Source organism: Hirundo rustica, chromosome 14 (genome assembly GCF_015227805.2).
Source record: "Hirundo rustica isolate bHirRus1 chromosome 14, bHirRus1.pri.v3, whole genome shotgun sequence".
NCBI lineage: Eukaryota > Metazoa > Chordata > Aves > Passeriformes > Hirundinidae > Hirundo > Hirundo rustica.
Window position 1 is genome coordinate 18757795 of NC_053463.1, and position 17822 is coordinate 18775616.

Below are 17822 nucleotides of genomic sequence, written 5' to 3' on the forward strand. Positions count from 1 at the left end.
TTCCTCTGGTAGAAATATCTATTCAATGCATCCATATATTCTGTGAATCAATACTGATAACTCTTTTCCCCTTATACATTGATTGTTTTTTTAAAAGTTACTTATTCTTTGTGAGAGAATTCACTCTGTGAATACCTTCAATACTTTTTTAATGCAGTGTATTATTCAAGGGCAGGTAGAGCTTTCCCTTTTGGCCTTCTTTGTGCCGAGCTGTTCCGTTTTTGTGTGTGAACAAAGCATCTGCCTGACAAGCAGAATGATCATCCTAAAGAACCAACCTGGATCTCAAACAAGAAATTATAACAGCATTTTCACAGGAATTCACAATTTTGTTGTCAGCCATTTGTGCACATCCCAGTTACTTACTGCATGATTATATGACAAATAAGATGTGACAGTCCTGTAGTGGCAATAATAAACACACACAGGCTATGAAATAACCGGTCCTTAATGGTCCACATGTGGTTCTGTTCTCAACTACAAAAAGTTTTTCATTTTCCTAAAGGTGAAAAAAAAACCTGGAAAACCAGCCTAGGATTTAAGGGAATGTCTCAGTGTATTTCTTTCGATGGTCACTAAAACTTGTCAGGGAAGGGCCAGGAGAGTAGTTTAAGAATGCATTTGTTTTTACCAAGATATCCATCAATCTGCACAATTCACTTCTGTGCCACACAAACACGGTGACATAAAGCCCATTAATCTTTTCCAGCTTAATACCTACTGTCCTTTGAAGATACACGTTTTGAATATGTGAAGGCGACCTCCATTTTTCACAGTTCCCAGTCAGGGCAGCTGACACAGCCGATATATCCGTATTCAGCGGAACCGGGGGAATGAATGGATTCTGATGAACGCAATTTGCTATCTCAGTGACAAATGGCAAATGGGAAGAGAGGGTGTGCATGCAAATACAACTGCATTAAATAAGGGCTTGTGAAGGATAGCACTCTGAAAATATCCGATAGGCGGTTTTGCAATAACCGTGCCTCATGGAGGAGATAGATCATCAGATTACTTAGAGTTATCCTTACATCCTCATTGTGGAGCTTTGATGAATAAGATGGAATTGTGGCATACAATCAAGCAGGGCGTTGCGATCCCGTAAGCCAAGTTTTCGAAACGCATTTTACCTCACAACATCAGTTTTTCACAATCTTTTTAGTGTAAGCTGGACTTAAATATCCCAAAGTTCTTTACGATTACGAGCATCTTAAACCTTTCTGGGCACTGAACCTGTGGAAGACTAATTCCCAAGACTGTTGTGCTCCAGCTCTTTGCTGGATTGAAGTGTCACTTTGGAAAAATCTCATGGCTTTGATGCTTTTTTTCCAGTTTTGTTGCAGCACCAGATAATATCTACTGATAAAATTCCCACTCCTTCCCAGGGCCAGTGGGACAATCAGCACTACTCGCTCAGACTCCACCAGTCTAAAACCAAAATATGCTTGAACACAGAAATGTGATCACCTCCTTGCCATTGTCTTAGTGGCCGCTGCAAGATTCTGAGTACAAAACAGCCCCAGGACTTAAAACCACACAGAAAGATCAAGTAATGGTATTTTCTACACTTCAGACAGGTATGAGAATCAAAAAAAATCACAGGTTTGGGTTGGAGAAGACCTTAAAGATCATCTAGTTCCAACCCCCTGCCACGGACAGGGATGTCTCCCACTAGATCATGTTGATGAGAGCCCCATCCAGCCTTTCCTTGAATACTTCCAGGAATGGGACATCCACAATTTCTCTGGGAAAACTGTTTCAGTGGCTAAATTATGAGTAATTTAAGTTTGGATGCTAGAGCCAGTGCCGGGAGGAGGCAGCACCACACGACGCTGGGAACCAGCAGAAAAAGCAGTGGGGATCCATTGTCCTGGAAAGCAAAGCTCCCTACTGCTGTTCCTGTGGCTCCTGAAGGGTGCACAATAGTTGAACTGCAGGAAAAGGGCAGGAGAAACAATTCCTGGAAGAAGATGATGGTTTAAACAACTTTTAAAGTGCACTGTTACCGTCAGGGTAAATGGCAGTCATGATAAACTCAGCAGCAATTTTCTCACTGAGGCTGAGCAAAGGTTTCACCCCACCTCAGGGGCTGGGATACTTTCCAGCTGTTTTCACATTATTTTCTAAATGACTGACAAAGGAAAAAAAAAAAAAAAAACAAACCCAAAACAACAGCAACAACAACAACAAAACACATCAGGCTGGATGTTACAAAGTTGGTTTAAAATTCAACTTTTTAAAGTGTTTTCATCAAAAGAAAACAGATGAGTCCATCAAAAGAGGACAGATGACTCCCACGTACAAAATTATATAAACATCTAAAACCCAGAAAGTTTCACCTCAGAAAACTTTTCAAAATACAAGACTTAATGAAGTCTCTCAAACCCAATGTAAATGAGAGCAGTCCAGAAGAAAACTCCCACTGAGTATTTCCCTTGTTTGCTATCACTTCTTTTATCATTCTCATCTTCATCCTCCATGAATGTTCACATTTGTCACTCTTTATCCAAAGGCTGATGATTTCACAGGACATTTGCGTCAGCGCAACCAAATGTTTCCCACCCTGCTGGGAAGATGACAGCAGCACCTGGACACCAATTTTGCCTGACTGCATCTAGGTTTCCAAAAATTCAACAGATATCAAAAAAAGGCGCACTTTTAGGGGATGAAAAGCTCTCACCTAACCCACAGAAATATACCAGAAATTCTTCTCCCAACACCTCAATACAGACTCTGTTAGAGAAGAGCATGGGTAGAGATAACACTACTGTAGGAAGTTATTAATTCCTACCCAATTAGGTAGGAATTGAAACTCCTGTTGTGGAAGTGAAGGGGTAACAGACCTGCTTTCCCAAGAATAAATGCCACATGGCATAACTTGAAACAGCACTGAAACCATTGCCTTCTACTAAAACCTGTACTGAATCTCATTTGTGTAAACATTACCTAATCTCTCTCCTTGAAGAAAATGTTTTAGGATTAAGTTGTCATTTAGAGATCAAATTAATCTCATTACTGCAAGCTATTAAAGACCATTTTCCAAAGACAAAAGCTGATTTTCTTAAATACTGTACGTGTCTCATTCTAATGCTGGAGAGAATGCTTTTGCCACCAGAGAAAAACAGAACCAGACAAAAAGGGATGCTGTTAAATTTACAGTACTGCTAGAAAAAATACTTCCATTCCCAGGATGCTAACTCCAGTGTATCTTCCAAAAATGAGATAAATTCAGGAGCATTTGCTTACTGCATGCTTAGAGGTACACTCTATTTTTACCTGAAACACTCAGGCTCAACAAAATAATGCTATTTTTATTAAATAGCGACTGTAGAACCATGAGTTATCTTTGTAAGATTTTGCAGTGCTTGATTCCCAGCATCCTGAAAGAATCCATGCCAGGAGTCTGCATGACTTAAATGCAACCTCTGCACATTTCTGGTAGATCAGAAGGGATGTCAGGAGGGACAACGAGCCGCAAGTCATGCAAGTCGGATGTAAAATACTTTTTCCCAAAGACTCAAGAACTTGAGCTGGTGACTGGCTCAACTTGTGGAATGGCTACAGGAAGGAGCCAGCTTTTGGAATGTCTCTAGCTGTGAGAGGCTGGGACCAATAAGGAAGATCTGTGCTTGAGAGCAGATAACAATTACAGATTTGGCATTGTGAGCTGGCACAGCAATCCAGCCAAAACACCCTCATGTAAAAGGTCATTAAGGCAGCCTGATATGACTGACAGATGCCTTCCACAGAGGATATTGCAACCCTAATATAGATTGTTCAGAAAAAAAAACCACAACTGAACAATGGGACATAAATGTCGACAGTTTGCCAACGCTTTTCATAAGGATTGATAGGGGAAGAATGAAATTAATCTCTAAGGAATCACTTTTAAATTAATTTTAATAGATGGTAACAGGCTGACAGTCCTCTGAAAACAGCCAGCAGATGTTCTAGCACTTTACCAAGTCCCTGTGCCTAACACTGGGTATGCCAGTTACACAAAATCCATCTACTGGATGGAGCTCTGTTTCTGCAGTTAGAATACTAACGATGGCTCTTTGTGGGTTTTGACTTCCACCGGCGTGTTTAGTTCTGCTGTGGATTGCAGAGCACGAGCAAGTGAGCAGATTTAAGATTTACTAGAAAGGACAAGAAGTTGCCTTTTTTATGGTACGCCGCTATCAACAGATAACCTTCGTTCTATCTATCTGCTCATCGTAAGGTAAAATGCATCTAAATTACTAAGAAACTGCTCAAATACAATTGAGAAGATCAGAACAATTTATGCAAGCTGCTCAAATGCACTGATGCATATGAAGTCTCCCAAACCATTTATTGTCAAAATGTCAATGCTAAATGCATAAAACTGTAACTTATTTTATCCCATTAATTAAGTAATGTGTGCACAGCACTTTGAAAATGTAAAAGCACTTTCAGCACTGGGAGCTAAGCAGTATTATTTTCACTCATGTGGACGCGCTATATGAATCATACATAATAATCACTTCTTGTGGAAAGTATTTTTGGTTCACTGCCAAAGCCTAACCTAGAGATGTGGCACTTCTGTTCAGTAAAACATCTTTAAATGGTCCTATTTGGACTCCAGCTGGAAATTTTCTGCAACACATTCATTACTGAGTCCTTCACAATATATACCAGGTACACAGTTCCTTCATAACTCCGTAATTAACTTTGTATAGAGAGATTGTAAACATTTTCTTGCATTTTCCTCATTTGCACAAAACATTTGAGAAGAGTGGTTCACTGATGTTAGCCATGATTTAACTCATTCTCTTTGACTTGTTCAAGGTGCAGCAGGTGTCATGGATGCAACACAGGATTGGGGTTCCCTTTCGCCTTTGTGAGAGCTGTAGATCTCAGATTATTTACTGATCTCCTGGCGAAAAGGAGATCACATGAAAAGGTGATTACGCAAGAACTTGATGGTATCATTATTATCTATCCCTACCATCGCTTTGATTTGCTTCCCTCTAATACCTCTCTGACTGGACTTTGTTCTTCCTCCCCCTCTAGCCTTTGTGACTGAGGAGATGCAATGTCAATGAGTTTTCCTTCCCAATCTTTCTCTCTCTCAGAGAGCTTTCACAAGGGTCATGTTTTGTACCTACAAGCACATCTGCTGCATCTGTCTTAATAAAAATAAGCCTGGCTATCCCTGCCTTGCACAAAATTGCTTCCCCGTGATCACATTTGCAGGGGAAAGTCTAAAATAACCAGAAACCAATAAAACTACATCATTCTCCTGATTAGTTAAGAGGAACAGTGATGACTTACAGCTGGCCTGAGTACCACCTGTGAACAGGTCAGGCCCATGTTTCCAGCATCCTGGCTGACCTGGTGGAAATACACTCCATCCCTGTTATAGCTCTCAAATCAGGAGATATTTTATGCATGCCTTATATTTGCTTAAAGACACACCTCTTCATAATATACATTAGTCTGTGAGGGATTAACCTAGCCAAGAATTTCTCTGGTAAAAGCTTTTCCGGATGTTTGGATTTAAAGAGTTTTCAAGAACCTCATCTGTAACGCACTGCTCCCATCTCTATTAACAACTCCCCTACTATCCCCTTGATCACTGATAGGTATGTTTATTTAGCATCATTTGTTATTCTCCAATTAGTGGAGAAAGGAAAACAAGAGTGGGAAATATCTGATGTGGTCAACATTGCTTAGTAAAGTTTGGACCAACTCGTTCCACTCAAAACAGAGAAATTAATTCTGAGATTTTCAAAAAGAAAGAAAAGAAAGAAAGGAAAGGAGGGATATTTGAACTGACAGGCTTTGAACAGATTTTTTTTTTTTTTTTTTTTTTTTTTTTTTTTAACAGGGTTTACGGTGTCAGTTTACAGACTTTTCCAGGGGGCAGCTACACTGCATACCTTATCCATAAGGCAAACATAGAGAGATCCCACAGCAGCTCCCAGCGTCATGTGGCTGTGCAGGACTTGCACGGCCAAGCTGAGCTTTGGAGGGGCCCCATGCTCAAAATGAAGGGTGCTCCCAGCCTGTCAAAACATCGCTCAGCTCCTGCTCTAATTCTGCCTGGCTCTGTGGCGAGCTCTCAGTCTTTCCCACTCAAAAAGCAACATCTTTGTCTCATTTTAGCCAGACAGAAATGGGGAAAGAGCAGGGAAGGCAGAGGAGAGTCAGTTGCTGTGACACAGTGGGCTGGTGCACGTCAGTGTGGCTCCTGGAGGGCTACAGCAATTTCCCACAGCAAAGCCTCTCTCCTGGCAACTCGCTTTCCAAAGGTTCAGTAATACTTAGTGTTAAAAAATCCACATGGCACTGTCAGGATTCCAGATATATGCATCACTCAATAATAATAAGTCACAGACTTATGTAATACTCTGCACTAGCTGAATATCTGCTGCAGGTGGAGGGGGAACAGAAGAAAGAATAAAAGCATACCTCATGCAAATACAGTAAACAAACCATTTAAATTCCAACACAACCAACACCCAGAAGTGATGTGAGTCTATCTGGCACCTCTTTTTAATAACTCCAGCCTATTCCCTGCAACCTTAAGTGCCGAGAGAACAGGGAATTCGGGTCAAGGGAAAAAAATTACCCTTTTTTTTCTAACAGAAAGGGTAATTTGTGGCCCTTTTCCACACTGCACAGCGAGGACATGACTGTAACACCTACGGAGTCAAGCAGCTCCTTCCAGATTCGTGACTTCTGATTTCGCCCGCAAGCACCTGTGGAGCATCCACAAAGCTGATCCTGGAGACAACTCCACCTGATTCAGCCTCTGGCTCCAACGTTCAGTAGTCCCATGTTGAAACCCACATAGCATGTCCCTGCACTTACATTATTCAACCAAATTGTTACTTGCTGTTGATCGTGTCATACCCACCCAAAGCTCCACATTCTTGCGTCCGGTAACTCACTCAAATTTCACTTCTCTAAGACTAATGGGCTGAGAGATAACTTGAACATGTCTAAATCTCTGAAAAGCCAAATCAGTTTTCTCAAACATCTTATCTTGTAAAAATATCTCCTCCAGGACTGTGATTTTTATGCCAAGTGTCAAAGCACGGTGACTGTATATGGTTAAATTACAACTCTCTAAAATGTGGATTTATAATACAGACAATGGAAGTCCTGTAACCGTAACATTTCAAATGTGCCACCCCTAAAAATGCCAGTTTTCAAGGGATGTCATCTGATGGTTTGAGCTGCCTCTTGATCAATGGCAAGCTGATACTATCTTGGAAGAGGAAGATTATTTTTCAGTGACTGTGCAGGAGGAAGGTGGCATCCTCTTCTTTAGAAGGCAACTCTGCCTACTGAAAAATTCTGTTGGTGTGATTGAACTTCTGTGGGATTAACACAGCGTTCTGTTCATACTGCCTCATGCTGTCTGCAGAACTAAAAACATACTGTGGCTGTAAACACCATATTTACAGCCTTAATCATGATGACAGCTTAAAAAATCACAGCATTTCACATACTAATAAACGTGGGCATCTCTTCTAACTTGTAATTTCTGAGCTTTTAGGCACTCGGGTCGTGCTCTCACCTGCGTTTTACAACTACAAAAGACTAGAACGTACTATAAACAAGCGTGAAATGGCTTAAAAAAAAAAAAAAACCTCTGTCTTGCAAGCCTTCAAGATTCCAGCTTTCAGAGAAACATCAAGATAAACACTAAAGCAGAGGCAGATGAGGTTGAAACTCCCCAATACGATTTGCAGGGCTGCTCTGGTTGTGACCTGTTCACACTGAGCTCAGTTGGGCTTCTTCAACTGTGAGGGGAGTTGGGCCAGGCTCAGCTGTGATCACCACTGCTGCCTTCTGCCATCACCTCTATACAAATGTCCCCAAATGGATATTTTCTCTTTACCGTGCCGAAAAGGGAAGAACCATCTTATTTTTTTGGTAGAATGGGTTCATTTTCTCCTGGAACATTGAAGGAGCAGCTCTGATGATTTGAAGCAGCAGGAGAAGGAACGGCTCTGGAAACAAGACTTTTTTTCCTGCTGCACTTTTCTTGCCACATGCTGCAGGATGTACTGCCACTTGGATCTGTGTTTCTAGGCTTCCCTTCTCTGCAGAGCTCTTTCACAGGAGCCTGGAATGCTGCACTGGGGGAATAATTCCAGTGAAATGAAGAACCTGCTGCTGCAACGCTGCCAGGCATGGAGCAAGCCAAGGAGCTGCAGTCAGCTGGAGCTTCCAGCCACATAGCTATCACTACCCCAACTTTTCCTTCACTAAGAAAAAAGGCTCAAGAAAACTCAAAAATAACCTTGAGAGGATTTTTCCTGTGGCCTTGGAAGCCTTTGTGGGGCTTCCTATATATGTCCTGACCTATTATCAGGGTTTATCTGGAAAGGTAATTACTTCAATCATATTGCCTGCTGCCAGCTCCTGTGAGTGTGAATTACTTGATCTGAGGTTCCAGGTGTGAGCTGAGCTGAGAGGTGTTGCAGATAGGATTCCTTCAGTGACCATCAGTACAACTTGAAGAGAAAATGTTGTTTTTCAATAAATAGCACAGCCACAGACAGGTTTTGAAGCCTGAAAGCTACAAGAAGTAGCCATTAAAAATATTTTTTGATCGAAAGAACCAGAATGTGATTTCTGTTGAAATAAGACCAATCTACAAATCACAGTTTTTAGGAGTTTTTCTGGGTGTTTTACCCCATCATAACTTTCAGAACAATCTACTTGTTGTGTCTATTTAAAAAGTTCAATCTGCCTTAAATCGGTGCTATTTTGATTTAATATTTTTTATTGTTCTTTTTTTTTCCTTTTTTCTTTTTTCCCCCAATTTTTTTCCTTTTCTCTTTTCCCTTTAATATTTTTTCTCTCCTGTGAAGCCAGGCTACAGCAGCTCATCAAAACAATTTTGAATTTCCCCTTTACTTGTTATCGTGACATAAATACAACAGCACTCTGATCTCATCATGAAACAATTGCAGTAAAGAGATCTAAGTGGATGTCACAGCTCTGCTGAAATATAATAAAGTGAACAAAAAAAACCCAAACAAACAAACAAACAAACAAACAAAAAAACACCAACCCCCCCCAAAAGCTTTCCAATACAAGTCACACGGTTTAGTTGTAGTGAGTTGCAAACAGAATATGAGTACTGGAGGGGGGGAGATTAAACCAGAATTGCCTGGCTAACACTTTTATATTATTTTTAACATATTTGGGGAGTGCATAATTAAGGGATTTACAGCATCAAGCCCCAGAGCTGCTGTGCAGCACTGCACTGAGGCGATCAGTAAAAAGGGGAAGGGTGAATTACAGCACTTTCCAGTGCAGTTTGAACTATTGTGGTGTAAGAGAAACGCTATTGATTGCTTTTAAGCCTCCTCTCTATTAGGAACAGACTTCTGATTTTGGGAAATCAATAATAAAAGGTAGCAGAAAGCACAGCACAGCCCACATTCCTCCTCCTCTTCCCACCCCCAGACCCCTGCCTGATTCTCTCCACAAAAGCCCCAAAACAGGAAAGGGCAGAACCACACATTGAAGTGGAAGATCATTGCTGATGTGCAGAGTGGAAAATTTGCCCTGTGGGCCACATTCTGCTTCAGTGATGAATCTGCATCAGAAACAGCATCCACAAAATACTGTTTTAATTTCCTGACAGAAAAAAAAAAGGTCTTGCAATGCTTGTTTTAACATAATTTTTTACTTTTCATTTTTTGTATCTCAGCTGCCTTCAGTGCCTGAAAATTAATTCCTTAAGTAGTTTAACAGACATATTTTCTTTTTCAAAACAAAGGCTTTTGCTAGAGGCCAAAAGAGCTTCAATTTTCAAGCTGTGGGGTCCTTTCCACTTCCTTTGTCTGGCTCGTGATTGTAGGGGCCAAAAGGCATCAATTTAACAGCAAGGGTGGTGGTATTGAATTACCAAAGCCGGTGTGTTAGGAGGCTGTTTGGGTCTCTGCTTTTTTCTGGTGGGTTATTTTTGGAGGATGGCTGTTTTTCAAGGCCTACACTATGAAAGCCCTGCAGACAATGCCAAATCTCCAAGAACAGATATACACAAAACACTTCATAAAGCATATTTAGGCAGACATTGTACATTATATACCACGTAAGATGCCCAGCCAGCCTTCCAAGGAAAACGCAACACCGAGTGAAGCCAGGCCAAGGATTTTCTCATTAGCATGAGCAGAGGTTAGGCAGGCACACAGCATTTCCCCCATCTGTTTCCATTTACAGAGGCAACCACTCCTAGGAATATTATACCTAATACACAGCTGGATAGTCTACAAAGAAATTGTTGTGGTTTTTTTTTTTTTTTTTTTCCTGTCTTCTGTTGCTAAACTCCTGTCTGCTTGGTATTATGTGATTTCCCCTGAAAGCGGTGAGGCTTACCCTAATATGACACTGCTTTTCTTATAGTCTGACAGGGAATGGCCATCCCAGGCTGGTATTAAAACAGCAATTTCTCTGGTGGCTCTCTTGTTCAAGCAACTACCTCTGGCCCTTGTCTGAATGCATCCTGTTGGAGTCCAGGGCATTTCTTTAGCTGCTCCAGAGGGTCAGAGACCAGGACAGGGGAGTCTGGAACCCTGGCACAGAGCCCAGAGGGACATTGGCTTTGATCCCTGTCCATGGGAAAGGCTTCCTGCACTGCGGGATGGATTGCAAGCCACGAGAGTGTGAAAGATAGTAGTTTAGCTTATCACACGGTGAGAAAACAGTAGGTTTGGGTTTTTAGTATAGAAGTGAATGGGGGCAAGATGAAGGATTTGGGGCGTTGTCTCTTGCTTCTTTTTTTTTCTTCCCTCACTCCATTTTCTGCAGTGACGGTAGCACAAAGTAGTTTAAGGAGATTGGGTCAAAGTAGGGGTGACCTGTTTAGTATAAGTGATAGGTATTGGCAAATAATGATAAATAAAGAACACATAGCAATTAGTATAAAAGATAGTGACAGCTCAGTGCGAGGAGGAGTCACCAGATGCCCGAGCAGCTGCACAGACCTTTGTTGGGCACTGAGAAAATTGTAAGATAAGAAACAATAAACAAAGCGCACAACCTTGAAAAATCAGAACATGAAGACTCTTTCTTGCGTTTGGCTCAGAGCTTTGCAGAGCTAAAAGACTCTAAAACCACCTGAATCTCAGAACTATAAACCGAGAGCATCCCTTAACTATTTGATGGCAAATGTTTAAATAAATAAGAGGGGAACAAAAATAGCTAGCAAATATCGGGAGATGATTATATGGTTAAACCCTTAAATGACAATGCTATTAGAACAGTCAGAGGTATTTTTAATAAAGTAATCACAAACAGAAAAATAGCTTGGAAAGCAACAGAGGATTTTTCTCTTCCAAAGCAATGGGATTTTCAACAGAACCTAAGCAGTCCTCATCCAAGTGGAAATGTGCTTCTCTGTCTCCATCTCCTCTGATCGCCTTGCTCCTCAACATAAAGGGTGTTGGAGTCCAGGGCATTCCTTTGGTTGCCCTGGAGGGTCAGGGACCTGGGCAGGGGGGTCTGGGACCCCAGCCCAGAGCTCAGAGAGACACTGGCTTTGATTTCTGTCCATGGGAAAAACTTCCTACACTGAGAGAAGGTTTACATGCCACAAGAATGTGAGAAATAATAGTCTAGCTTATCACAGAATGAGAAAATAATAGTTTTAAGTTTCTAGCATTGAAGTGAATGGGGACAAGATGGAGAATCTGGGGCGTTGTCTCCTTCTCCTTCTCCTTCTTCTTCCCTCACTCCATTGCTGCTTTGACGTGGCACAAAGTAGTTAGTGAGGATTGGGTCAAAGTAAAGATGACCTTTTTAGTAATAGTGATAGACATTGGTAAGAAATAGTAAATAAGAAATACGTAGTAATTAGTATAAAAGATAAGGACAGCCCAGCTCGGGGGGAGACGTGAGGAATCCATGCAGCTGCGAACATCTTGTCGGACTCCGAGAAAATTGTAAGATAAGAAACAATAAACGAAGTATGCAACCTTGAAAAATCTAAACCTGAGAACTCCGTCTCTTCCTTCGGCTCGGCTCGGAGCTGCGCAGGGGAGCAAGGACCCTGAAACCACCTCAATGTTGGGGTAAGCCCCCGACAAATGGCGTCCCTGGGTGGGCAGAAATTTCTGGCATCCCTGAGAGTGGACAGAAACATCTGCCATCCTTGAGAGTGCAGAAACACCTGAATTCCTGACTGGCACTCCTGAAAAGGAACGCTGAAAAGGGTCGCAGCAACCTCTGCAGAAACATCAAAAAGCTCCCGGAACATCAAACAGCCAAGCCAACAACTCCGGAGAAGAAACACCTGTCTGGCCAGAGCACCAGCTCACTCCAGTTCGTTCCAGACGACGGCTTTCCACTGGGCCCAGGAACCCGTCACCCTGATATCTGCTGGACGGAGATCGGGACACCTCTGAAACGAATCGGACCACAGCTGGGGAAGGTTTCATTTTGGTAAGACCTGTGAAATTCAGAACACACCGCGCGATGGGGGGAACTAGTTCCCAAGAGAGAACAATAATATTAGAAAATCTAAAAGAATTGATATCAAAATATAATGCAGCGCTGAAAGATAAAGAGCTCGAAGCCCTGATGTTATGGGTCAAATGTAATTATTCACAATGTGAGACCCAGTCTCTTTTTGAGCCAGGTTTTTGGCAAGAAGTAAACAGAAATCTTTATGATAAGGCCACACGAAAGCAGAAAATACCCGCAAAGCTTTTATCAGCGGGAAGAATTATGTTAGAAGTTATAACAGAATATAATAGAGAGAGCTGCAGGGTTGGACAGCAGCCAAGCAAACAGAAGGAGTTTGGCAAACAGCCAGGAGACATAGCTTTGCCAATTCCGAGGTCGGTACCTCCCCCAAGGGAATGGGAAGGGGGAGGGGAAAGAACACAGGTATTTCAAGGTCCAGCAAAAACCTGGTCAGAAACCACAAAATTAGTGCCAGGAAAACCCAAACTTTTAATACATCCAAGGGAACAGGAGGAATTTGACATGCTTTTCTTTGAAGCAGTCCCAGAACAAACCCCTCATTTGTATAGGGAGGGGGAGGGGAGAATGAGTCCACCAAGGAGTCCATTTACTCCTCCGGGGTCACCGCGGCCATGTTCTCCTCAGTCGCCGTTGCTCCTTTCCCTTCCCGTGGAAAAACCGGGTGCGGGGGAAGCAAGCGGGAGGGGGAAAGAGGCGGGTCAGGCGCCGTTGGAGCAGCGGGGGGGGCCAGGCTGCGCGGGGGATGGAAGCCGCGCCAGGGACCGAATCTGACCTATCGCGTCGAGGTGCGGCGGGACGCGACGGGGCGCGATCGCGGAGTGCGTCGGGAGATATAGACGCGGTCCGCGAGGAGGAGGGGGCCGCAGGCAGAGCAGGGGGGATGAGAACAGAGCGGGCAGCTCGGCGCGCGCTGATGACGCAAGCTACGGGAAGTGAAACAGCTCAAAATATCGCGTCGCGGAGCGCCGGGAGGGACGCGCTGAGAGCGGAAGTGTCGAGCCGAGAACTACAAACCCCAGAAGGCTCAGCGGCCAGTTCAGGCGCATGCGCGGCAAGGGCAGGTAGAAGCCCAGGGCGCGTTTCTATTCGGGGGGAGTCTGATTCCGATGACGAAGATGACGGGGCGGACCTTGAACGCCAGACAGGACGGGCAGGGGCGGAATGGGCGGTGACGGGGCGTGGCCGAGGCGGGGAGAGTCTCGAAGGCACCACCCCCAGGCAGCAGGGGCTGCGGAGCCCGACTCCGCCCACGAGCAGCTATGACCTTGAATCGCCGGGGTACCGTGATTCAGGGACAGCTGCCGAGGTGTTACGGACGGGCGCGCGTCCAAAAATTTCTCAGATTTTACAGGCTTTTCCAGAACTTAAAAGATACTTGAGAACTCCGAGCCCACAGAGGGCAGCTGCCAGCGTGCCGTCGTCACCGAGAGGCAGGGCAGAGAGGCAGCGAGCACGGAGATCATCAGTTGCATCCACCGAAGGATCGGTATGGGAGGATGTGCCCACATTGCATCGTTTTTTTTCCAATTTCATACAAAAAATCAACTTCTTCAGAACAGCGATTCAAACAGAAGCCAAGAGAACCTTTGCCAATGGTGAAGGATGATGATGTTATTGATGAGGACCATGAGATGTCAATCACAGATGAAGATATAATCAGAATCACAGCATCAGAAGGGATTCCTGCCAGGAGAATAGAGGCACTTGAGTTTGCACGACAAGCGTCGTCATTTTTATTATCTGAGGACTTTATAAACAAATTTTTTAGAAGGTTCACTGAAACAGCATTTCGCCATGATCCCACATCTTCTTTCTCTCAGATTTTTCTTCCAGAGAAGGAAGTTTCAAAAAAATTTCAGGATGCTCAGCAAGCTCTGATTCCTGTTCAGCGAGTGAAAGAAAAAGAAAAAGAAAAAGAGAAAGAGAAAGAAAAAGAAACAGAAAAAGAGAAAGAAAAAGAAACAGAAAAAGAAACAAAACCCGAGGAAGTGAAGCCTCCAAAACAAGTGGGTCCTGAGAAAGAAGAAGCAGCAGAGAAAGCAAAAACAAAGGAAACAATTTCAGAGGCAGGCACCGCACGGGCCTCTGCCAAGCCAAAATTTGATCCAACAGACTGGACAGAAATAAAGAAATTTGCATTGAAAGGGGATTCACTTTCAATGGATCCAAAAGGCATAGCTATGCCAGTGACATATGATGCACATGATGCAAACCCAAAATGGGAGAGATTGGATCGTGAAGTCGTCAGGGATCTGATGAAAGCCGTTCGTGATAATGGATTGGGGTCTCCATACTTCAAACAACTTTTGAAAGGGACATTTAATATTTATGATTTAACACCATTTGACATCCGATCTCTTGCAACCATGATCCTAAGCGACTCACAATTCATTCTCTGGGAAGCAAAATGGAGAAAAATTTTAAATGATTACAGAATCAAATACCAAGGTGGAGCGAATGCAGGTTTCACAGTGGCACAAATGGCCGGTGATCCACCACTTGACAGTGCAGTTCGTCAAGCCAGTTTTCTTCCTCGAGATGTTCTGACAGACATCAAAGAAGCAGCCAGAAAGGCAATGGTGCAGATTCCGCCAGCAGGAGTCACAGAAAGTCTTTTTACAGATGTAAAGCAAGGTCCTTCAGAACCCTTCGCTTCATTCATCGATCGTCTCACACAAGCAGTGGACAGGCAAGTCATTGATGAGGGAGTGAAGTCACATATGATCCGGTGTCTTGCATTTGCAAATGCCAATCCAGAATGCAAGCGAGTCATCAGTGCAATGCCAGGCCAACCCACCATGGCAGAAATTCTAGAGGCATGCAGCAAGGTGGGGACACCACAGCATGTTGCAACAATTTTAGGAGATCAAGTGGAAAAAGCTGTCAAAGAAGCATTTGCAAATTTTCAACAAAGACAGTGTTACAAGTGTGGCAAACCAGGGCATTTCAAGAAGGACTGCCCACAAATTACAAACAATGCAGATTCATCAGATCGTTGTTCGGCATGCGGGGGAAGGAAGCGTCGTCCTGCGAGGAACAATGCAAGTGGAGGAACTCAGTCGGGAAACTCCAGGAGGAGCGCGGATCGTCAACGCGCGACGACACAAGTGATGGCGATGACTCAAGAGCAAGCTCCGCAAGGGGGACAATCATCGGGGAACAGCATTCTGACGCCCTCAGCAGGACAATTTGTAGGATCCCCAGCGATCCAGAGTTATTACCACCCGGGGCGCAATGCGATTTGGCAACTTCCAAAGTGATATGTTTTTTGGATGACAATTATGCAGTGATACCCACTGGTGTCACTGGATCCTCGTGGAGGAGGCAGGACTTTCTAATTATAGGTAAGGACAGAAGCAGTGTTTTGGGACTTGTTATTTACCCTTCTGTCATTTCAGCAGATCGCAATGATGAGTTGACAGTTTTAGCGAAGCCTCATCAGCCACCATTGATCATTCCCCCGAACACCTCAATTGCCAGGGCAATTGCATTGCCACCCCATGCTGCAGAACAAGTCTTGCCAGTGCTCCGGGAACAAGATCCTCCTTCAGGTGAGCACATGGAGGTTCATGCCTCCTGGGTGAAACACATAGGCCGAGACAGACCAATTCTCGTCTGTGAATTGACCCAGGGGGACAAAACAATCGCAGTCAAAGGGATGCTTGACATGGGGGCAGACGTCACGGTAATTTCGTATCTTTTTTGGCCCAAGAGTTGGAATTTAATTGCTCCCTTGAGTCCTCTTTCAGGCATAGGGGGGAACACCTTGTGTCTGCAGAGTGAAGATGCGATTGTTGTCTCGGGGCCAGGAGGTAAGACTGCAATCATTCGGCCATTTGTTGTGCAAAGACCCATCACAGTATGGGGAAGGGACATTTTAGTGCAATGGGGCGTGAGGTTGGAAGTGGATTTTTAGTGGGGGTCACTGTGGCACTCACCACTTTGAAACTGACCTGGAAAACAGACAATCCTGTCTGGGTGGATCAGTGGCCCCTTGAGAGGAAAAAATTGAGTGCTCTCAAAAACTTGGTCAGGGAACAATTGGAAAAGGGACACATTGTACCGACAAACAGTCCCTGGAATTCCCCAGTTTTTGTCGTTCGCAAGAAAGCCCCTGGCTCATGGAGATTGCTTCATGATCTCAGAAAAATCAATGAGGTCATTGAGGAAATGGGACCACTTCAGCTGGGGCTTCCATCTCTCTCAATGATTCCGAGAGATTGGCCGCTGGTGATCATTGATCTCAAAGATTGTTTTTTCAGCATCCCACTTCATCCAGATGATGCTCCTCGATTTGCCTTTTCCATCCCAAGCATCAACAGGGAGGAGCCTCTGCAGAGATACCATTGGGTTGTTCTTCCTCAAGGTCTGAAGAACTCTCCGACCATCTGCCAATGGTTTGTTGCACGGGCACTGTGTCCAGCTCGAGAGAAACATCCAGGAGCAAAAATCATTCATTACATGGATGATCTGCTCATTGCTGCCCCAACACAACAGGAATTGCAGAGGGCTCGTGACTGTGTGATCACAGAGGTGCAAAATGCAGGTTTGGAAATTTCCACTTCAAAAATCCAGGAAATTGCACCTTGGAAATACCTAGGATGGAAAATCACTGAACAAACAGTGAAACCACAGAAAATTGAAATTAGAACAGAAGTTAACAACTTACAGGATTTGCAACAACTTTTGGGAGAGATCAACTGGATGAGATCCATCTTGGGGATCACAAATGATGAACTTGCGCCGTTGTTCAATCTTTTGAAAGGGGACAGTAACATCAAATCCCACAGGAGCCTCACTCCTGAGGCTCGGGAAGCCCTTGAGAAAATTGCTGGAGCCCTCCAGCAGAGACAGGCACATCGTTTTGTAACATCTTTACCTTTCTTTCTTGCAGTGTTGGGGGAAAAAAATTCAGTTATATGGGTTGATTTTTCAGTGGGATTCATCACAAAAAGACCCATTGTTGATTTTGGAGTGGATTTTTTTATCTTACAGGTCTCCGAGGACGATCCTCTCAAGTCTGGAAATGATAGCTCAGATCATCATCAAAGCTAGGACCAGGCTGCAGACAATGGCAGGCAAAGACTTTAAAACCATTTACCTGCCTTTGAAAAAAGATTATTTTGATTGGGCATTGCAGAAATCAGAGGACTTGCAGATTGCATTGTTAGATTACCCAGGTGTTTGTACTATTCATTTCCCAAGCCACAAGCTGTTGAAAGCAAAATTAAGTTTCAGAGAAAAGCCAAAAATAAGTGAGGTGCCATTGGATGCAATAACAGTATTTACCGATGGCTCTGGAAAAACTCACAAATCAGTAAGTACATGGCAGGATGACATCACAG

At 43.6% G+C, this 17822-nt stretch overlaps 1 protein-coding gene across 1 annotated transcript; it reads left to right on the top strand.

Annotated features, from left to right (window-relative positions):
- Window positions 1-15057: 15057 nt before the first annotated feature.
- On the top strand, window positions 15058-17516 carry LOC120759257 (uncharacterized). Its single transcript, XM_040078368.2, has 2 exons — window positions 15058-16028; window positions 16227-17516. The coding sequence occupies exons 1-2, from the start codon at window positions 15236-15238 to the stop codon at window positions 16391-16393; spliced, it is 960 nt and encodes a 319-aa protein (XP_039934302.1). The 5' UTR covers window positions 15058-15235; the 3' UTR covers window positions 16394-17516.
- The last annotated feature ends 306 nt before the right edge of the window (window positions 17517-17822 follow it).

What these genes read in the sequence shown, in the direction of transcription:
- LOC120759257 (XM_040078368.2), top strand. Translation starts at nt 15,236, where the DNA reads ATGCAAGCGAGTCATCAGTGCAATGCCAGGCCAACCCACCATGGCAGA. An exon ending in GGAACAAGATCCTCCTTCAG is followed by an intron (nt 16,029 to 16,226) that starts GTGAGCACATGG and finishes GTCCTCTTTCAG; the next exon opens with GCATAGGGGGGAACACCTTG.